The sequence below is a fragment of the Periplaneta americana genome, chromosome 8, assembly GCF_040183065.1.
Source record: "Periplaneta americana isolate PAMFEO1 chromosome 8, P.americana_PAMFEO1_priV1, whole genome shotgun sequence".
NCBI classification, from domain to species: domain Eukaryota; kingdom Metazoa; phylum Arthropoda; class Insecta; order Blattodea; family Blattidae; genus Periplaneta; species Periplaneta americana.
The window spans coordinates 166,037,222-166,061,307 of NC_091124.1; the positions used below are offsets into that span (position 1 = coordinate 166,037,222).

At 34.9% G+C, this 24,086-nt stretch overlaps 1 protein-coding gene across 1 annotated transcript in view; it reads right to left on the reverse strand.

Moving 5' to 3' along the window:
• Positions 1-24,086, reverse strand: part of LOC138705217 (platelet binding protein GspB-like) — a 57,731-nt gene that overhangs the window by 21,770 nt on the left and 11,875 nt on the right. The window contains exons 2-3 of the mRNA XM_069834025.1: positions 11,260-19,698; positions 2,972-3,120 (exon numbers count right to left, since the gene is read on the reverse strand). Of these exons, the coding sequence (XP_069690126.1) occupies positions 3,007-3,120; positions 11,260-19,695 (8,550 nt within the window). The 5' untranslated portion in view covers positions 19,696-19,698 and the 3' untranslated portion in view covers positions 2,972-3,006. The remainder of the gene's footprint in view (positions 1-2,971; positions 3,121-11,259; positions 19,699-24,086) is intronic.

Sequence of the window (24,086 nt, forward strand, 5' to 3'; positions counted from 1 at the left end):
GTTACCCAGCATTTGCTCGTATTGGGTTGAGGGAAAACCCCGGAAAAAACCTCAACCAGATAACTTGCCCCAACCAGGATTCGAACCCGGGCCACCTGGTTTCGCGGCCAGACCCACTGACCGTTACTCCACAGGTGTGGACCCTGCCAAAAACCTATGTGTATGAGAACACTCTTCAAACATTATGCTGGAAGAAGAATGCCATCTGGACTGAGTTTTATGCAACAGTCGCATGATGACAAACGAGTGGATGAAATCAAATTATGAACTCAGACATATTATAACATGCTATGCAGTACATGGTTTCCACCAAAAAATATGTACTACTAAAAGATTCCACAAACCAAGTGGTGATTGCGTATCGAAGTGTGCAACAAAATCTGTCATCAGTATCATCTGAAAACTGCATTAAGAGGAAAGTATCACTACTTAACTAAATTTTTGCAGAGACTAATGCATATCCATCATTAATGCACATTGTGCGCATTTCATAATAATTATTATTATAATGCTGATAACTAGGGAACGGAATTTGGAGCAGTATAAACTAGTATTGGCATCTACACAGCCATTTGTTTACAACTCTTTATACCAAGTCCTCCCCTTCATGACACACTCGCAGATCTCTGCATGTCAACAACAGGTGAATGGTACAGTTGTCGCATAAGAACTTCAACATGCAGGTTTGCAGTTCAGTGTAGTGAAGTAGAAAAGTGCAGGTACAATGCCGAAAGTGAAACCAACTAACAATACAAAATTGAAAGACTATATTTGTAAAAGCTCCAGATCGAGTATCAAAATTCAGGAAACAATTCCCTAAATCTAAATTGTCGCTTCCCCCATGTCCAGTTCTTAAGAGATGAGGGTCATGGTTAGAAGCTTGCAATTATTACGCACATCACCTCCAATCTGTGAAGAAAGTGGTTCAATCGTTCGATCCCGATGATGCGGCTGTGATTCAAATATGTCACGAACTGCTAAATGATAGAACAACCGAAAAAGAAGTGACATATATTAAGTCAAATTTTTTATATTTACCGGATGCCATTATTCGATTAGAAAAGTCAGGAGTAGAACTAGTAGAGGACTATTGTAAATTAACTGAGTGCAGTAGAAGATGAAATAGGAAAATGTGTTGGTGAAAAAATGAACAGAGTTTTGATTAAATATGATGGGTACAGTATTCTTAGTCGGATTTCAGATGTACTAACAAGGACGTGTCCCAATGACGTCATTTAACATGTGAATTTAATTGACGTATCTTGTTTCAAGTACTCTCCAATTGTCTCTGGAGATTAGAGCGGAGTTTTTCCATGTTAAAAAATTTCCTTCCTTGCAACAGAGCAAAGTTGTATTTTGAAAATTTGAAAATAATATTTACAATTTATTATAACAAGGCACAGCAGGAATAATTGTTTCATCAACAAAACCTAGCACTAATTGAAAATGCCATTTAGTTTGGTTATACATTTTGTTCAACATTTAATGATACTGTATTAGGCTATATTGTAAAAATTTTAGTATATTGCATATATTATAAATACTGTAGTATACGTTGTATACATATTATCATATTTCATGATAATGTAAATAAAGGTTTTAATTTAACACGTTCCTGACAGAAAAACATACATATTCAGAGGCGAGTTCCATACAGAAGACAACTGTTTATCAACCATCAATATTTCCACTGACACGCGAGGACGCAGAGATTGATATTTAACTATGTATATTTGTAATGTTGTTTATTGGTGTCGTGTGCGTTGCCAAGAAAAGCGGATTATGTATATAGGCCACTATATGTCATTAAACTATTCCATATGTTTGTTCTGAAATACGTTTACAGCACGTTGCGTGTAAGTTTGTATGAAGTAGACTGTACTCGTCCATGCTCTGTGACGCAGCTCGCTTGAGAGTCACTGAGCTACAAATATCTATATTACGTTTCACCATTCTTTATAATACTCCAAATCCCTTTCCCTGCTGATAACATATTTGCAACAAGACCTCTTCAAGTGATATCTCTATCCAGTGCTTTTGCTTCAGTAAAGTCTCATTTTACAAACCTATGGATCAACAATTGGCTCTCTTCTGACAAAGGAAAAATTTTACAGTCTGTACAAAAGAAACCAAATGACCTGAAAATGTACAAAAACTTGCCCAGACATGTTCAAACATTTTTAACAAGCGCCAGAACAGGTCACATTGTCGCTCAATTGTACCTACACCGATTTCACATTTCTGATAATCCTACTTGTCTGTGATGTAATAATCATGATGAAGATCTGGAACACATTCTTCTATACTGTCCATCCATAAACCACAAAAGAAGTAAATTAAAATCATCAATACCAGTTGCAGAAGACACAGCTCTGCAGTATATATTGACTACACCCCAACTCTGGCTACTAGCAACAGGCATCTATAATGAACACCGATCAAAATACCACTCATTTTTCGTGAAAAACAACTGAATAGACTATAGTGGACTTTATGTTGTCAGCAAATAGCTGGATACATTAAGAAGATTGATTGATTATTATAATGCTGATGAGGAATTAAAATTGTAGTCTCTTATGAATTGCATTACAGATCTTTAAACATTTTCGTCCACTCAACAATTATGTCCCCCATCTGTGCATAATAATATTATAAATATTGAAGCACTAACGATTGTAATATTCATCATGATACATTGCATAATATACCCTCACTCTATTCATTTACTATAAACAAAGAAATTGTCATAAGTAAAAAGTGTTACCCATAATAATAGGTCGAAACATGTAAACCAGGTACGATAGAATTTAACACAAGAAAGTCATATAATACATATTCCGAAGTGATACAGTGTTAAAAGTTGTGTAATCAAGATGTATATAAAAATTTTATTTGGTTTGGTTTTCAATGTCTTCATTTCTGAATTATAACTATCTATGAAACAGAGTTCAGTCATCACTACTGTACTTACCTTTGGATGTAGTCCTGATGACAGTTTTATATATCCTAAATGTTTGCCTTTGCAGTTACATCTTTGTTTTCACATTCATTTGGTTTTGGCTTCATAGCAAAATAGAGCATACCTACTACACCCAGTAGAGCAAAAGTTGCCTTTGATACCTGTGGGATGAATATAACAACATTTAAGCAACAGGTAACGTCAGTTGGGATGATTTGGAACGGTTTTAAAGTATTTATTCCTATAACTTTGAACTTGCTAATTTTGTAAAGTGACATCAAAAACTTTTATCCATGACCATAACGAAAAACATGCCTTTACTAAAAACTTTTGCGTTTGTAAAGTAGGCTTTTATTCAACATTACTTTATTCCACTAGTGAGATAAAGACTTTATCTCACAGTTTGAACTTTATCTCACAGTTCATTAGTATTTTCCTAGTACCCGGGTACACACGTATACTTTTCCATTCAACTATTACTCAAGAAGTTAATATATTAGTTACTAGATGTCACTACCTCTACTTCTTTATTACCATTTCTTAAATATACATACACTCAATCTCCTTCTCTTTTCTCTATTTGCTACGTCGTAATTTGTACATTACATCCATATCTAATATGCATCTTTTTAAAATTATTTAATAATTTACCTTTTGGGATGCGAGGAGACTTGAACCTGCGAAGTTGGGTTTATAGGATTTTATAACAACACGCGTTAGCCAACTGAGCTAAACAGACACGATGATTAATTAAGTTTTAATATTCCTCTTAAGTTTACAGAAGTAAAATGTGAAATTATTTTAATCACATTAGTCCCGTGAACACTTCTAATTAATCCACGAAACTTCAAAAAGACGAAAATACACGTTTAAAGTGAAAAAGTATATATTAAAATTATATAATTAATTATAATTTTTTATTTATCCAACGGCTTAGATACCATTCTTTACTAATCATGGCCCCCTACATCATGACCTACCTAGTACACGTATCGATTCTAAAATCCATGCCATGATATGTGATTACATGAGGACTTATTTTCAACATATTTTCTTTTATAAAACAGAATTTTTCGTTATGGTCATGGATAAAATTACGTATGGTACTTGTGAGCGTGATCTTTATTGCACTCGTGTAATTTAAGCACTCGGCTGACGCCTCGTGCTTAAATCTTTCCACTCGTGCAATAAAGATGCACTTACCTCACAAGTACCATAAATAACTATTTTCTTGCATTTTTAACTATGATTGTACCTATGCAATGTAAAATGTTACCATGGCAACTACAACTTACCCCGGAAAACGTATTATTTGTCTTTCTTGTGTTAAATTTTAATACAAGAAAGACAAATAATACATTTTCCGAAGTGATATAGTGTTAAAAGTTGTGTAATTACGATGTATAAAACTAACCATTAAGCAAAGCCTGCATGGTATAGTAAAAAAACAAGATAGCCTACAATAAAAATATAAGGAAAAAGTTTTTGATGTCACTGTATCTTCAGTAAAGATTTATTTATTTGAAAGGTTTGGTCTTTTTTTTTTTACCAAATAACGGGCATTATTCCATTACAGTATTTAGCAGTTATTCTTTAAATGTAAAAATGCTACCAGTATGCAAAGTAAATTCTTTACATGTAAAGACACTATGCGAAGTAAATGATAATGTTATCGTCATACCAACTGAGGGAAGTGGGAAAAAACCAGAGGCAGTATGCTACCCCAAGATTTTCCTCTGGCATACCTCGATTTATAAAAGGCATACCCGCTCCCTTACAACATAGACATAAATGATGCATGCAATAAATTGTTTTGTGCAGTCAATAACGCGAATCTTTGAAGCTTACGCAACATATTAAATTTCGTAATAAAATAATTTCAATTTACTTCAGCTATTTACTAGATAATTTTACAGTGTCCTTTCAGACTTATCATTTAAAATAATGTTAAAGCTTCAAAGTGCCTTACTTAATTATTAATAAAAAGTGCAACAAAAAATGACACAGTCACTAAATTGGCAACAATGGTCACAGCCTTCTATACTTGAAATACAACCGTTGTAAACATTCCGAGAGTTGAGCTTATCAATTAAGCATGTCTAAATACACACTTTGGTCAGCATGCTGGCTTCCAGATCAGGAGGTCCCAGGTTCGATTCCCGGGCTCGGTTCTTGGTGAATTTTTCTTGAAGAAGAAAAATTCCCTGGGTGTCCAGAGTCTGGAAATTTGTATGAATGTGAATGTGATTGTGAGTGTGTCGGGTTAATATTAATTAACCAATCATCACAAATATAAAAATACATCAGGACTGTCGCTGGGCAGTAATCTGAACACATGTTTCAGCGTCACATTGTTGACAAGTAACTCCATCTGTTGTCACAACCATAAAGCATCTAATAGATGCTGTAGAGTTACCAACAACGAAAAAAAAAAAAAAATACACACTGAATACAGTTCCAGAAGGCTGTGGTTTAGATTTACGAAGCAAACAGGTAGTACTCTTTGCTGTGAAGAAATGTGTAAACAAATTTTTACAATCACATTTTTTCAGTGACAGTATGTCATTTTTCACTAAAGGTATGTTTTCTGGCCATAGAAACCAGTGGTGGTATTCCATACCGTCGCATACCATCTCACTTCCCTCACTGGTCATACCTAATTAATAACGAAGCAATGAAAATGTCAGAAGAGGAGGGGAAACTGAAGCATTTAAGGAAACTTGTTTTGTAGCTACCTTTTTCACATTATTTCAGACCGAAGAAAGGAGAGGAGGGAAGAAGGATTCCTTTCTCAACTCTCTGTATAATGTTTGATGTATAGAAATCTTGGGTGATCTAATAATTACATGTTTGCCATTGGATCCAAGGTTCATTGGTTCAAACCCAGTTGAGGACAGTGGGTTTCTAAGGGTAACAGAGATGTATAGTATGGCTTCCTTTGGAAGGAATGTAAGTTGTGGGGGGGGGGGGGGAGGTTCAGTGTTATAGATTTTAGAATGTATATCTGGAATGAGAGTAAGTTACCTACTCCAGGAAAAATTTACTGCAATTTCTCGTCCAATTCCAAAGCCCATATTAATATCCCAAATGCGCATAGACTTCTCCCACTCTTCTACAATCTATACAAATATTCACTGTCATGTTAAACGTATTTTTCATGATTAGGCCTATTTGAAGTAGTTCTTCTTAATACAGTAAAACCTCGATAAGACGCGCCTGCTTATTACACTATCCCGTGTAATACCCTTTTTTTTTGTCTGGTCCCTGCACATGCCATATATAACGCCTTTATAAAATACCCCGTTTGATGCACTTAAGTCCCGCATAATACGCTGTTCTTGTGGAATATTTTCGATGTAATTTCCAGCAATGTACTGTAACAGCAATGAAACATCTTGGTCATTGAACTCACTGGTGCCATTAATCTGAAAAGTATTGGTATTAGACCCTTTACCTGCACATTTAAACCTTCATACTTCATACCTTAGTATACCCCACCCTCTTGTTACACTCTCTTATTCGACTCTTTACCTGCGTGCTTAAAGCCTACATACAGTTACAATACCCCACCCTCTTGCTAACCCTCTCTCTCAAACAACATTCGTCACTCGGCCATAATAAAATTCTGGAAATTTTTGCTAGGCAGTTTGTTGTCCTTTAGTGTATTGAAGTGTCTGTGAATGTGATTACAATGAGTGTTAAACAAAAAGCGCTTTCTCTGTCGGAAAAACTGGAAATCTTACGAAAGTACGATGAGAACAGTACTCTTACGCAGAAACAACTCTCTGATGCATTAGGAATCCTATCATCGATATTAAGAACTATATTAAAAAAATCGCGACTCAATCACTACAGTTGTGACATCGTCGGGAGGATATAATCCCAGGAAACTGAAGTGTGGTAAACATGAGGACTTTGAGAATATGCACACGGCAAACAACTATAAATTACTTTTTTCCGAAAGAATTAAGGACAGTACATATTGTAAATGTCTTTGACGTACAGTACAGTAATTACATAATGGAGTAACTATATTACCTTTCATGACTCATGTATTTCAATAAAGAAAAATGCTAATAGATACTGTATATAAGTCAAAATTAGTATACCCGCCTAATGCGTGGTCCTGGTTAATACACAGTTTTCACCCTGTCCCTTGAAAAGCATCTTATTGGGGTTTTACTGTAGTCAGGGGCGTATTTTGCGGGCTACCGGCGGTAGCCCAAGGAAATTACAAAAGAAAAAGTTTATAATATAACATAATGTAATAATTTTGTATTATTAGTTTTACCATAGTAATTAAAATTAAAGTAATTGTTAGATATATTTTGTGTAATAATAGGGTCAGCGGTAGCCCAAACCCTTTAACCAGTATACGCCACTGACTGTAGTTATCCTTGGGCAATTGAAATTGTTTCTAAAAATTCAAACACAACAATTTTTACAAAATTATTAGTTTAAACTGAAATGTAATTTTATTTGTAATGATCAAACTTAATTTAGCATGTTTCAACAGGAATCTTATCATTTTAAATCCCACAAAAATCGTTCTCTTTATTTGATACAGATAAAAAATTACCAAAATGCACTTTCTAAAAATGAAGATATTTACACTGTATCAGCAATTAATTCATTTACCTCTGTTGAATATTCACACTTCGCTTTTTTTATTGCTGATATAGCATATCGGCTTATATTGACTCAATTTGATCATTATGCCCAAATAAAGTGAAACTTCAGTATAACGAAGATGTGTTGTTAAAAAAACAATAATCCGTTACTGTATAATAAAATAATTACAACTACTATAAAAATAAAATTACATAAATGATCCACATGTCTATTGAGTTAGAGATTATGAGGCCATCCAAAATCACTGGCTACAAAAACTTGATATTGAAACCATAGAAGGATCCCGAAAGTCTACTAAACAACTGAGTCTGTTACTTAGGCAAAGGGAATTCCACAAAAGGAAAGTGGGATATCTTTATTTATTGATTGTGAAATACAATTGACTATCTTCATCTTACGATGTTTTGGTGACGTATATACGTCCGTTGATGTGACATATTAATGAATTAAATACTATTATAGTCACAATCATGCCATGGTACGAAAGAAAAATTTCACAACCTCGAGCGGGAATCGAACCTGCGACTTCCTGGTCTCCGGACAGGCGCTCTACCACTGAGCTATCGAGTTCATCCCACGCCAAAGGCTCGGAATTATCCTTTCATACTGGCGACTCTGTTATAGAGTACTGTCCATAGCGTCTGATCTTAGTCAGCACTGCTTATGGCTGTAAAGAAACTTTACAAATGTATGTGACTATAATAGTATTTAATTCATTAATATGTCACATCAACGGACGTATATACGTCACCCAAACATCGTAAGATGAAGATTACATTTGTAAAGTTTCTTTCCAGCCATAAGCAGTGCTGACTAAGATCAGACACTATGGACAGTACTCTATAATAGAGTCGCCAGTATGAAAGGATAATTCCGAGCCTTTGGCGTGAGATGAACTCAAAAGCTCAGTGGTAGAGCGCCTGACTGGAGACCAGGAAGTCGCAGGTTCGATTCCCGCTCGAGGTTGTGAAATTTTTCTTTCATACCATGGCATGATTGTGACTATAATAGTATTTAATTCATGACTATCTTGCTCGGAATGGAAGGATAATGACAGCAATGATCATTCCTGTACTTCTGGGGTGCTCTACAGGCACAAGCCACTGCATGCATTGCAGCGAATATGAAACTTTACCTCAGGTGTTTGGCAGGTGCCCTCAGGAAGGATTGCTACTTATAAAACGCCCTAATAACATCAGGATCATTATAGCTAAGGCATTTAAATAGAAAAATCTTGAAGTCTACAAAGAAGTCCATTGTATAGATAGATGATGGCAGTAGTAATCGTAGAATATATGTTATTTATTACAATAATAGAAAAAAAGATGAAGCCAAGATCACTGACCCTATGATTAGTTTCGAGAAAACTACTTCTCAGCCATTTGATGTGGATAAAGAAAAAAAAAGAAGATTTATACACTCTAACAGTCCCCTTCTTTCAAAGTAAAGTAATATTCATAACATCACAGTTACAGGTTTCTTCATAAGTGCTAGAGGAACTACGAGTATATCAAATACTTTCCTTAAATGGCGTGAAAAATATAAAATGACTAAAGAAGTACAGGATGGAATCACGATGCCAGTGATAAAATTTTCTATTGCTATAGTAAGGAACCACTTAGGCCTGTATAGTGTCCATAGTGTTTAAATTTCATAAATGTAGAAAAAATGTATAAATAATGTTTATATTCAAAATTGCACTACTATTATTTTATTAGTTTGAAAAGAACTTGCATGGTGTTCGTAAGTTTTTCAAATAACAAAGAACATGGAATTATTTATACTGTTGTTTTTTTATATCAAAATTGCATTCTTCCTGAAATTCAATGTTTATATAAGTACCGGCAGGCCTATTCATTACATTCTTTGTTAAGCGGAAAAAAATGTATTTGTGTCAGATTAAAAAAATCCAGAAAATAAGTTTTTTTGCACAAGTACCGGTTATGGAAGTTTATAACATATTTAACCTTCAATATTTCATTATATTTAGTTAAAGTTAAGGGGTTAGGTACAGCTTAAAGGAGTAAAATTTTGGAAATATTCAACATTTTTTTCCTCCATTACTGTATTGTACAATAATGAAAATTAGTATGTGTAAAACACTGTCCTTCTGCTATACGATGAAAATATTTTTACGATTTAAAAAAATTATTTATATATTTTTTTTCAAAATTTAAAATTCACTGTGCAGTGAAAAGTATCCAACATTCTATGACGAAATTGTTTGTGTGTATTTATGCATGTCATATCTACAATATGAAACAAAAATCTCTTCTCTACCTTTGATAGATTGTCTGATAAAAAATAAATTCATAAAAAAATGGTCAAATATAAGTATTTTCTTTTAACACAAAAAAAAAATATTTATTAAGAAATGTAGTTGAAAGAGCATGGTATTGTAAATATGAGTTTCAGCGATAAAATAAAAGAGAGAGAATATGAAAAATTTAACAAGTTTATGAGTCATGAGGGAAACACTTCATCACTGCAAAGTGAACTGCCATCATTTTGAATTTTGAAAAAAAAAAAAAAAAAAAAAAAAAAATTAATCGTAAAATATATATATATATATATATATATATATATATATATATATATATATTGTATAGCAGAAGGACAGTGTTTTACACATACCAATTTTAACTATTGTACAAGATACAGTAATGGAGATAAAAAATGTTGAATATTTTCAAAAATTTTACTGCTATAAGCTGTACTTAACCCCTTAACCAAACAGTAGAGTAATGGCTTTCACGCTGAAGATTGGGTTCAAATCTTAGTAAGTTCAAGTGGAATAAAATATTATAGCAAAATAGGATATTCTCCTTTCCAAGAATTGCTCCATTAAACACCATACTTACTGGTGAAATGTACATTCACTACCCATGTGTTCATGGACAATTCTAAAGATTATAAGATGATCTATAGTTTGAAAAAGTTAGTCGAGAGAAAGACTTGACTTCAGTGACCAAAAATCAAAGCATTAGTTGTTAAAAAAGTTAAATACTATACTGGGTGTTCATTTCAAAGTGTGACATGACGTCACTGTTGTTGAGTCACCGATTTGAAGCGAGTTTCAGCTTAAATGTCAGAGAAGTTGCCTATTATTCAAGGCATTCTTCAATCTGAACTTGAGAACGTGTACGGTATAACTTGAACATCGTAGCAACAGATGGCGGTCTGTATGGTCTGTGTGCTATCATAACCTCTTTCGAACTGTTTTGCGCCGGCATGTCGTCCGCAGGGTATTTGTTATCATTGGTTGCGTACGGCAACATCCCACAACACAAATCAAATGCTCCGTGTCCATGTTGACCGTCGAAGTTAATGTCAACAAATATGTAAGTAATCATCTTAACCCTCTCCCCATATTTCAACAGTACATATTTCCAAACAGTTCACATTCCTGCCACTACCGGCGTTACCATACGTATCGGTATGTACTCTTCAGAATGAACGCCGTACTTGCTAGGCAACTTGTCTGCCTCATAGATGATACACCTCTGCGGAAGTGTAGGAAGATTGAATTCTCTAGGCTCATCGGCTAGCCACATGACGGCATACAGCAAGACATGGCACACTTTGAACTGAACACCCAGTATATGAAGCCATACAGTATGATGATAAAGAGCGAAATGGCTGATAAGTAATGTTTTACAGAAACTTACATTTGCTCTTCCTCTAATCGTCTCACTATTGAAATATTTGGCAAGGCCAGAGAATTCAGGTTCTGCGAAAGATGATGAGGATGCAGCTGCTTGGCTTTTGTTAATAATCTGAGCTGCATTAGAACTCGTCTCTTCTGTTTTTCTTGGTTTCCGCATAGATTTTAAAGCAGAATTTGAGGTTTCTTCTTGAGGTTCTTTATCTAATTTCTTACCAGGATCCGAACTTAGTACTTTTTTAGCACCAGATTGTTGTCCAGAAGTATAAAATTTGTCTGAATTTTTACTTCCAGACTCATCTGAACTTCGTGGTTCCTTACTTTCTGTTTTTTTCTGTTCAGATACATCCGAAAAATGTGATTCTCTTGTTTTTTTTAGAATCAATGGCTCTTTGATGGCAGACATTTTTTTTCTATATGGATCCCATGGTTCTTTAATGATAAGTTTTCTCTCTTGCATTACCGGTATATCTGTACCACATGGTTCCTTTACTGCTGGTCTTCCTGGTGTATCTGGATTAAATGGCTCTTTAATGGGTGGTTCACATGTATTTTTAATGCCTATTAATATAGGTGTTTTAGTGAACCCTTCTAGTGTTTTAATTTCTGATTCCATAATTTTTGGCTCAGATGTCTGTTCTCCGTTATTATGAAGTATTAATTTGTCTTTGCTATCTACCTGAGCATCTGACCTAAAAGCTGTTGGTTTAAAGAATTTGTTTAATCCTTTAGGATCAGTGTCGAATTTTCTCTGTGATTCAAAAGCTTCAGTAATCAAAGTTTTTACATCTTTACTTAAAGTTTCAGTTTTTAATTTTAATTTATTTGTTTCAGACGTTGTCTTATCTTCAGTACATTCAATGCTCTCTGCAATGGTTCTGTCAGCTCCTTTTTGTTTTCCAGTTACCGTTTTCTCTTTAGTATCATATTGTTTCTCCTTAGATTGCAGGTAATCACCCTTTCTTACTTCATCTGCGAGACTATACTCAACTCTTTCGGATCTCAATTTATCTTCTACAATATATTTCTGGCCGTCAGATTTTAAATTATCTTTTGTATAATATTTGTTTCCCTCTTCTCCTTGTTCTCTTTTTTTAATTTCTAATATATTCCTTGCAAATTGTTTTAGATATTCAGTTTTTTCATTTTCATTACCTGGTCTTTTGGTTCCTTTAATTAGAATCTCTTTCAGAGATTTCACAAAATTCTCCATCGTCAGTGACTCTTGTATTGCTTTTTGTGCAGCTTCTATTTTGTTATCCACGTTTCGTTGGTTTTTAATCTGTTGTACCCTCGACTCATAAAAAGAAATCAGTGCTTTTACGATTAGGTTTGTTGCACTAGTCTTACTTAATTCACGAGATGTAGTCAGTCTCTCTTTATCTTCTAGGGATGGTTCAACCCTAGTTTCATTCTTACTCTTAACATGTTGCTTGAGAACAATGCCACTTTTTCGTACTTCAGCGGTGATAGCATCCTTCAGGCCTTCTATTTTAGTATTTTGTCTTACTACTTCTGCTCTGACAGCCTCTCTCAATCTCCGAACTTCTTCTGCTTTAGTATTATCTGATTTTGTTGATGTTGTGTTCACGGTTTTTTTGTTCCCTTCGTTTTGTATAAAAGTTTCAGATGTGACTGTTTTGAGCTTCACTGTATCATGCATCGAGGGTACTCCTTGTATTGGAATTGAAGAAGCTTTGATAGTATCGGAAGTCTTTTTATTAATATCTGAAGTTGACAATGCACTTTGCGACTCATTAGATTTTTCAGAAGTTCGTGGTATTACGGCATCTGATTCAAGTTTTGTATTATCTTTGGGTGGCGAAGTTTTATATTCACTTGAAATTTGAGAGGGCTGTATAACACCTTGTGTAGGGTTCAATGCTTGTGGTGACGATTCATTTCCAACTGTTGACAATTTCTTTATATCGTATATCCCAGCGTGGTTTATTTCTTCAGAGCTATTTTCAGCTGATACTAGTTTAGAAGGGTACTTAGGATTGGGTCCTTTTGAGGAACGACTACTAAGTGATACATGTATGCTCTTTGAATTTGACATCGTCTTAGGCTCTATGTCTGCAAAACCTTTTTCTCTTATTGTTTGATTGGAAGAATGGTTTTGATCTGATACATTTGGCAAATTAGTTGTTTGTAAATTTGGTACAGTGTCAGACTTTTTATCTGCAGAACTCTGTCTTGATATTGAAGTTTCAGCGGAATGAACAAGGATTGGTTCACTTGGTTCAGGTGCATTTTCTGTGCGACATGTGGATTTTGGACTCATTTTATTATCACCATCTGTCTTATTTGGTTCGTGTACAATATTTTCTGATTGATTACTGGTATATTTGGGCGGCAAAGTTTTATATTCAGTTGAAACTTGAGAGGGCCGTATAACTCCTTGTGTAGGGTTTAATGCTTGTGGTGATAGTTCATTTCCAACTGTTGATAATTTCTTTGTATCGTATATCCCAGTGTGGTTTATTTCTTCAGAAGTATTTTCAGATGGTACTGGTTTAGAAGGGTACTTAGGATTGGATCCTTTTGAGGAATGGCTACTAAGTGATAAATGTATGCTCTTTGAATTTAACATCGTCTCAGGCTCTATGTCTCCAAAACCTTTTTTTCTTATTGTTTGATTGGAAGGATGGTTTTGATCCGGTTCACTTCGTGAATTAGTTGTTTGTAAATCTGGTACAGTGTCAGATTTTTTATCTGCAGAGCTCTGTCTTGATATTGAAGTTTCAGAGAGATGAACAAGGATTGGTTCATGTGGTTCAGATGTAATTTTTGTTAGGTGTGTGGATTTTGGACTCACTTTATTATCAGTATCTGCCTCATTCAGTTCGTGTACAATATTTTCTGACTGATTCGTCTGTGGAGTTGGAACTTCTCTTTTTGGTGGAAATGGAACATGACTGGGAATTTTCGAAATATGTAGATATTGTAATTCTGAAGTTAATGTCGCCGAGTGAGATGATTGTGGTGACTCTGATGTAGAGTATAGTGTCTGTGGAGATTGAGGGTAAGTTGAAGGTGGCGAATGCTGTTGATGTTGTGAAATTGCTTCATTCAGGGATGCATGTGGAGGTTGTGGAGGAGATGTGTATGGATACTGAGGGATTTGTACTTGTTGAGGAAATCCTTGTAAATGTGGTTGTTCAGAAACTGAGGAATATGCTGGATATACTGGATGTGGTAGAACTGAAGTATGTGGATAATGTGAAGAACCTGTGGTTTGAGTGGAGGAAGGTTGTTGTGATGGTGAATCGTATGTTTGATGTTGTGAAAAGCCAGAAGAATGTGAATAGCCTGCAGACACAGATGTATATGACAAATGTGAGGTTTTTTGAGGTATTGCAACATTATCTGAATGTTGTGGATGTACTGAAGCGTGAGATACTTGTGGATATGATGGAGATATTGAAAAATGCGCAGATTGTGGTGGTTTTGTACAGTATGTTTCATTTTGCCCTGACCTTGAAACGTATTGATTCTGTGAATTTTGGGGAGAATCTGGGATATGACCTACTGGATGCTGTGTAACAGTTGAAGTATTTGTCTCTTCTGGTTGAGAAATTGAGACAGGCTCTCCAGACGATTGAGCATGTGAAGGAGCTAAGGTATGTGAAGAAGACTGTATGTGTTGACATGGATGAGTATGATTTTGTATTGGTTGTGACTGCTGAGTGAAATCTGAGACATTCTGCAATGGAGCTGACGCATGCAATGATTGTGGATGTAAATGAGATTGAACTCGTGGTATCTGTGGCTGTTGGGATGTTGCTGATAGATTTGATAGCTGTGGATTTTGTAAAGGGGTTGATACATATGTTGCCTGGGGATGTTGTAAAGGACCTGATACATGCGAGTGTTGAGAATGTAAAGATGCTGTTGTATGTGATACTTGTGAATGCTGTAAAGGAGCTGACACATGTGATTGTTGTGAAGATAACGGTGTTGACTGTTGTGATGGTTGCAGATATAAAGAAGTTGAGGCATGTGACGGTTCTGAATGTGAAGGAGCAGAGACCTGTGATGGTTGTGGATGTTGTGAAGGATCTAACACATGTGACAGGTGTGGATGTTGTAAAGGAGCTGATACATTTGATGGTTGAGGATATAGAGGCGCTGAGATATTTGATGGTTGTGGATGATGTCTAGAAGCTGACATATATGGTGACTGTGGATGTGAAGGAGATGAAACTTGTGACGGGTCAGGATGTTTTAAAGAAGCCGATACATGTGATGGTTGTGGATGTAAAGGAGCTGACACAGGCGATGATTGTGAATGTAAATTAGTTGACACAGGCGATGGTTGTGAATGTAATGGAGATGACATAGGCAATGGTTGTGGATGTAATGGAGCTGACAAAGGCAATGGTTGTGGATGTAATGGAGCTAACACAGGCGATGTTTGTGGATGTAATGAAGCTGGTACAGGTGGTGGCTGTGGATGTAAAGGAGCTGACAGAGATGGTTGTGGATGTACAGGAGTTGACATGTGTGATGGGTTTGTACATGAAGAAGCTGAAACATCTGATGATTCTGACTGTAAAGGGTTTGACACTTGTGATGGTTGCGGATGTGAAGGAATTAGGGCTTGTGACTCTTGTGAATGTAAATGAACTGAAACATGTGGTGCAGCCGAGGCATATGATGATTGTGAATATTGTAAAGGAACTGAATCATGCAATGAGTGTGGGTATTGGAAAATAACTGGTGCAAAAGATGATTGTAGATTTTGTGGAGGAAATGGAGCATGTGACTCTGAAGTTTGAGGAGGAATTTGATCATTTGATTGTGGTGAATGGTGTGAATAGGCTGCCGCATGTGATGATTGTGGTTGTTGTAAGGAAGCTGGTGGAAGTGATGACTGTGATTGTTGTGGAGGAACAGAGGCATATTGTGGGTGATGTGAATATGATTTCGTAACAGTTTGCTGTATTATTTGTGGATATGCTGAGACATGTGATGAATGGGAACATAATGGTGGCATATCAGAGTTTGATGAATGTGAAAACAGCGAAGACTGTGGTGCATGTGTTGCATTTTGCAATGTTTGGAAAGCCTGTGGTTGATCTGGAGCATTTGGTGAATACGCACAAATTTGCGATGAATATGTATTAGTCTGTGGTGAGTTTGTTGATTGTGAAATTTTAGGTTGGAATATTGCTTTTTCAGGATCTTGATCTCGAGTTTCATACTGCATTTCACGTTCAGCTTTACTCAAGGGCACAAATACAGTTTCTGTTTTCTTAACATTAGGCTTAGGTTTATCTGACTGAACAAGAGCTTGTAATGAAGTATTATTTTTGTTTTCAAGATGATATGATGTTTGGCATGTCACATCTTGTAGCTTAGATTTAATTTTCAACTCCTCAGCTGACATCTCTATCAATTGCATATTTCCCTTGGCTTGTGTCGGTGTTATATAATTAGGTGTAGAGACTGATGAAGCGCTCTTCTTCTGTCTTGATTTTAGTAATTCATTTGCGTCATTCATTCTGGTATCCTCCTCTATGTTTTTTCCATCAGGTGGGTCTGTTGGTGCTGCCTGTTTTGTATACCTTGCTTTGCAAGTGTATCTAATTGTTTGTAATGATATTTTAGTATTTACCTTCTGCGTCCTGGTCATCATAGAATCGTGAGTTACTACTTTAAGACGTAGTTGATTACAGTTCACTTTATGATATGAATAATTTCTTGTTGTTTCAGATTTTATTTTAATTTTGTCTCTCTTCTCATTATTACTTTTCTTACTATTTGATGACTGTACAGAGCGTTTAGATTTCTGAAGATTTTTAATTGTTTTTTTAATAATTTCTTTTAATTTTTTTAGATCAATTGAATTTTTTACAGCTTGCTTAATCTTTTTTAAATCGATTCCTTTTTTAAAAGAATTCACTAATGTTCTAAAATTAAAAGAGTCTCTAAGTCCAATTAATAGCTCCTTTAATTTAAAACCTTTTTTCAAACCAGTTATTATTTCCTTGATGTTTATAGTATCGTTTAGAGTTTCCTTAATTTTTTTAATATCAATAGCATCTCTAATCCCTTTCTTCAACACTGGAATATTAATGGATTCTCTTATGCTTTTAATTAGTTTTCGTATTTTTACTGTGTCTCTGATGTCCTTCCAGGGAGACTCAGATTTAATTTTCAATTTAGTTTCTTCATCTTCGAAACTTTTCATGTAAGGCGGATCCCTTTTTGTCATGTTAGGATTTTCAGATTTATTTTGTACACGTAGTTCCTCTGTCTTCTTCAAGCATTCTCTTTTAGGTTTCGGGTTCTTTATTTGTTCCTCTGTCTTCTTCAAGCATTCTCTTTTAGGTTTCGGTTCCTTTATCTTACTTTCCTTAATAGCTTCTATATTTTTCGTGCCGTTTGTTCCATCCAATTCCTCTTCAGATTCTTTAATTTGTTTTAGTTTATTTACTATGAGCATGCATTTGTCTGCTTTTGTTTCTTTATCAGATTCTGAATGTTTAATTTTTCTTGCTTTTTCGGCTTCTTGTTTCAGTTGTTTACATTTTTCCATTAAGTCCCCAGCTATTCTCTGGTATTTGCTCGTTTTTCTTTCCCAGTTTTCATTCATTCGCTCCTTTGTTCCTCTAGTCATCAAATTCCTTGAACCTTTCACTTCTTTCCTTTTTAGATATTCATTCTGTGGTTTCTTTTGATTATTTCTATGTTCACTTTTATTATTCTGAGATATTACTGTTTTTGAATTTTCTATCGGTAATTGTAATTTTGAGACTTTTAAAATTTTTAAAGATCCTTCACATTTTAATGTGGTTGACTTCGGTCTATCACAGAGTTTAGGTACATCAGTCTGTAATTTTTTTAGACATTCGTGTTTGCTTTTCTCACACATCGGTTTACTTGATTGCTGTTTTTTATATGTTATTGCAGAATCTATATACTTGCTTACTTTTGGTCTTTCACAAAGTTTAGTTACTATATCAGTTTGTGATTTTTGTAGACACCCATTTTTAAACTTTCCACATTCTGGTTCTTTTGTTTCTTGATAGAAAAATTGGTTTGCTGTTATTCGTGAATATTTAATGTACACTTTGTTGCTCTTACAGTTATTAAGTTGTAATTGCTTTACATTGTTTCCTTCCAATATCAGATACGATTTTTCTGTAGGCCTATAATGTGGAAAGTGTGTCGGTAAGTATTGTGATTTTTTTGTGAATACGTTTTCTTTAGAAGGTTCAGATTTTGGCTTCTTAAATTCTTCAGGATCGATATTCAATTTCTGCTGATTTAATATAACCTTTTTTTTCTTTGGGGTTTGATATTTTATTCTTTTATTACAATTTACATTTGATGAAGAAATGATCAAGGATTTTCGTGAAGATGTTGCTACATGAGTTTCACTGGAAGACACTTCAAAATGAATTTCTTTCTTCAAATTGGGTAATTTTAAGTCGCCTATATTGATTTTATTCGACGAAACTTGTTTTCTCATGTCAGATCCTTTATGTTTTTGTAGTTCAGTTAATTCTTGATTGCATTTTGTTTTTTGTGTCCCATTATGAAATGAGAGAATTACTGGTTCAGTCATTTTATTGCCTACTTGTTTACTTGCAGGTGTCTTCTTGGAACGTACGTAATCTGCTGTTGCTTTCATATTCTTTTCTAACTGTACGGTACTCATCATTTGCAGTTCTGATGGTTCCAAACTGAAGCAAGTAGGCTGTGATGATTGGTTTTTCAGAGTTTCATTTTTTGATGTATGTGCCAGTGCTATGTTAGGAGGAGAGGGTCTGTGCATTGTTAATCTGCATATTTTTCGCGAGTCATTTGTCAGTAAATATGTTTCTTGAACTGTGGTTTTATGTTGAATAGGCTCTTTGCCATCAGGCTCTTTATTGTCTGATAAAGCATTATTCACGGTCACATCTTGTTTATTACGTAAACCTTCAGTTTTCGTTTGTGATATTTGAATGTTGCTTTTAAATGGACCAGCCTTATGTTTTTCTGACAGTATTTGGTTTGTCCGTATGAAAGCATGGTCAGATACTGACTCATTTCTATTTAAGTTCTCAACACTTCCGTCTTGACATACGAGCTCTGAGGAGCTAAACGAACTTGATGTTCGTCCATATGATTTTTTTTCCTTTTTAGTTTGATGTTCTGCATTGTGATAAGAAAGATTCCCTTTTAAACTACTGTCGTTAGATGTTTCAGGGCTATCTGTGTTGATAACCTCCTTTTTATTTGTGGAATTCAGCTTTGCCAATTCTGGTATTTGACCAGTTTTCTCTTGCTGTATTACTCCAATAGTACCAGTATTGCATTCTTTTTTATTGGGCTTAGCGTCTTCATGTAATTTTTTTTCTTGCCAATTAATTACGTGATTTTCCGTGCCATTTAAATTTTCATCTAAATCTTTCGATGTTTTCCCGTCATTAGAATCACCTATCATAATCTGAAATTAAAATCAATCAATTATATCAATATTACAATGCAGTCATATAAAAAATTTCATTTCATATCATATTAATATTTTCTGAAAAAAATACTCGGATTTCTAAGTACAAAAATAACTTGTTTGCCACTTTGTGTTCATTGTAAGAAATAATAGGCTACCGGTATGTTATGTATAACACACTCAAATTTAAATGTTTTTTTTTTTAAGACAACAATACTCAAGAACAGCGGTTCCCAGTGTGTGGTCTGTGAATTCCTTGGGGTAGGGAGTGGCTGAAAAGGGGTTCGCGAAATCAAGATGTGTTTTCAAACTTTATTTTAATTAAGTTTAACTCCATCATATTCTCTGATTTTCCTCGGTTTGTTGAAATATTCTTTTGTTTATCACCCCTGAGACACAGAGTTTAACATGAATAATATCGCCTAAAGGACTTCTCATGGCTAACTATGTTACATTTTTACCTTTTAAAATTCTATAAATTCCAGCCTTCATGGTCCAACTTTAACAGTTTTCAGATTGTGGATAAGATTGAACCGACAATAAAGAAATTGAAGTTATGATCTCGCCAAGTTGACAATCGAGAATTCTACTTATTTTCCACTTTCAGCGATTTTCTAGCAACAAATGTTAATGATCTCTCTCATCCATTATCGTTGGAAATGTAGGGGAACATTTTGAGTCATCGACATTAAAATTAATGCAAGACTGGGAAAATGAAACAGAGAAGAGACTGGATGGAACAGTGGAGACTGAAGATCGAGCTCATAGATTTAAGAATTTTTTTTGCATGACATTTAATATTAAGTTGTATTGTAATACATATTACCTTGTATAATCAATATTGTTTTTCACTTTCAATGTATAATTAAAGAAATTGGAGTTTTGCATGTGAATATTATTTATAATTATATAATATATTATATTGTACGTTATGTCATTTTTCTTGTGTACTGGCGATGCCATGAATGCTTGTAATTATTTCGGTTAATAAAGATCTAATGTAATCTAATGAAATACCGTAGGTAATTTGCTTTCTACAGTGAAATAAACAGTTAGATGAAAAACCCCTTCTTGGTGACAGAAAATGGTTTGACCATCAAAGAAAATGAACAGTTGTTAGAATGATTTTTTTATTCGAGCGTAACAGTCGTGTTTCCTACAATGACTCTGTTCCATTTTTGGTTGTATGCACGACCACGTATGTATCCTGATGTTTCCTTAATTCCAATACAACATCTAATGCCATTTAAATCAACATACTTGAGTGAGTGTACACTTTTTGCTCTAGTCTTCTTGACGAAAATACACAATAAACCTGAAGTTGAGCCAGATTTGTGACTTAAGAGTAGGCTATTTACAATTGAATCAGACTTCACAAAACTGAGAGCTGCAAGGTCATATCAACCATCCCATTAACAACCTTATGGCAAATCTAAAAAACTGGTCTTATTTTTCACAAAAATGACGTGATAAGCTTATACCGCTGATTTAAAATAATTATTTCGTAAATATGTATTTTCAGATTGTAATATTCAAAAGCTGTAACTAAAATTTGATACTGCTACCAAGTGATTAAGGATGATTAATTTACTACATTATGCAAATATTTTGAGTAGAACATGTTTACCAGCCTAAATTATGTAAAACATTTTAGGGCCTCTGGTAAGCTCGAATTTTAACTTAGCATGACAGAATTTGAATACGGTACGCATTTCAGTGTCCTAAACGTGATTACAAATGAATCTCATTCTTACTGATACAGTATCTACTCTTGTGAAATATTTTGCAAAAAAGGTAATTTTTTACAATACTTGGATAGAAGTTAATTTTTAGAATATGTACCAGTATCTGCAATAAAGTGGTAAGAATTCTAAAAAACTGTTTTCCATAAGACAGTTTCTGATGTAGTTAAGCACGTGTTTATGGAAAAGATACCATTATCTTCTGCAAATATAGAATGAGTATTTTCTACTTTTGTTCCAAATTAAGCCAAGCAAATTTTGATTTGAAAAGCTACAGTACATAATATATTTAGAGTTATTTACGTTTGTTTTTAAAATCTGAATGAATAATTTTCAGGGTAAATTCGAGGAACAGGCTACCTGTGAAAAAAAAGCATAAACATTGAAATATGCAAGCATTCCATTGTTACAAGTTTTGACAATACTGGGTGTTCATTTCAAAGTGTCTCATGACGTCACTGTTGTGAGTCAGCAATTTGAAGCGAGTTTCAGCTTTTATGTCAGAGAAGTTGCCTATTATTCAAGGTGTTCAATCTGAACTTGAGAACGCATATGGTATAACGTCGTAGCAACAGATGGAGGTCTGTAAAGTCTGTGTACTTACCATAACCTCTTTCGAACTGTTTTGCGCAGAGAAGTTGTACGCAAGGTATTTGTTATCATCGGTTGCATACCGCAACATTCCACAACACAAATCAAATGCTCTGTGTTCATGTTGACCGTCCAAGTTAATGTCATCAAATACGTAAGTAATCGTCTTAACCCTCTCGCCATATCCCGACAGTAAGAAAAAAACTCATCTCAGTACATGTTTCCAAACTGTTCACATTCCTCCACTACTGGCGTTACCGTACGTATCGGTACATACTCTTCAGAATGAACGTCGTACTTGCTAGGCAACTTCTCTGGCACATAGGTAATATGCCTTTGCGGAAGTGTAGGAAGATTGAATTCTCTAGGCTCATCAGCTAGCCACATGACAGCATACGGCGAGCCATGACACACTTTGAACTGAACACGCAATATTGTTTATTGTGATCAGGTTTTACAATTATATTTTTAATGATTTTTCTTACTCAGAAATGATAACTGATTGTTCATTTATGTAACATAATTTCCTCTTAAAATAAAATACTTAATTATAGTAAAAGGTCTAATTCAAGTTTTCAGAATCTTATCAAATAAAAAGCCCTGTGTTCAGGTTGATAACAGGTCATGATTGTTTGGGAAGTCATCTGCACAGGATAGGAATTTCTCATACATCAGCCCATGTATTGTGTGTTGTAAAATGAAGGTGGACATGGAATACATAAAAGCTGCAAAGCATTGCTACAAGAAGATGACATCGAGTATTGGAGTGCAAGACGACAAATGACTTCATTGTCAAGGCCTAGTCCAATCATTTCCAAGTGGCCAACCTGTGACATTGGAGTGCATTTCTCCTCTTGGAGCAGAAGTGGAACAGCACGTGAGGGAGGGTAATATTGTGTCTCTGTATTTAATCATGTCCATTCCTTCCACTGCCACTCTCCTACTTTGCACTTTTACTTGTGCTTCCCATCTCAAGGAGCTCGACAGCAGAGACATGTTACGTCACTGAACCAGCCGTTGGAAATGACTGGCCTAGGCATTAAACCAGCGGCAGTAGCAGCAAGTTTAACTCCAGCCTTGTGTTTGCAAGTTTCTGACTGACAAAGGATTCGCAGATATTAAGGAAAACTAAATACTATGATAAATATGAACAGTTGAAGCTATAATTAGAAAACTGTTTCCAGGCTCTCTTGGAGAAGGAAAGAAGTACCGGTATTGAAAATATGGAAAACATTGAATCAAACTGGAGAGCTGTTAGTTGTCAATTCCCCCATATTTCCTGGGATCTCCCATCATCATCATCATCATCATCATCATCATCATCATCATCATCATCTGTGGTCATACAGCCCTTTTAGTTTAGCCTTGACCTCCTTAAGAATTGCCGCCCAATCTTCCCTCTCTAGGGCTCTCCGTCTCCATCTCTTAATTCCTGCTTTAACTAGATCATCCTGAACATCATCCAACCATCGTAGTTTAGGTCTTCCTGCGCTTCTTTTACCACTTAGAGTGGCATCTAGTAATCTTTTAGGAATATTATTATTGTCCATTCTGATAATGTGGCCCAGCCACTCCAGCCGTCTAATTTTTATATCAGTGACAATACTTGGATCTTTATATAGTTTTTGTAGTTCAGAATTGGTCCTAATTCTCCACTCTCCCTTATCATAAATAGGGCCATAAATTTTTCTTAAAATTTTCCTTTCCCACGTATTTAAGATGGTTATTGCTCGTTCAGGTAGAGTCCAGGTTTCACTTCCAAAAGTCACCGTAGGTTTAATAATTGTTTTATAAATCCTCACCTTCATTTTTTTTTAGATATATCTGGTTCTTATAATTTTATCTAATGCTCTGAGCCGTCGATTACCAATGGCTATTTTATCCTTGATCTCAGTTAATATGTTGTTATCCTCGGTGACTATCGAGCCGAGATATCGGAACCTTGACACTTTCTCAAAAGTAACCTCATTTAAGACAACAGTTTTTACAGTATTGTCTCTCGTGGTTATGTTATTCATATACTTTGTCTTTGTTCTGTTAATATTTAAATTT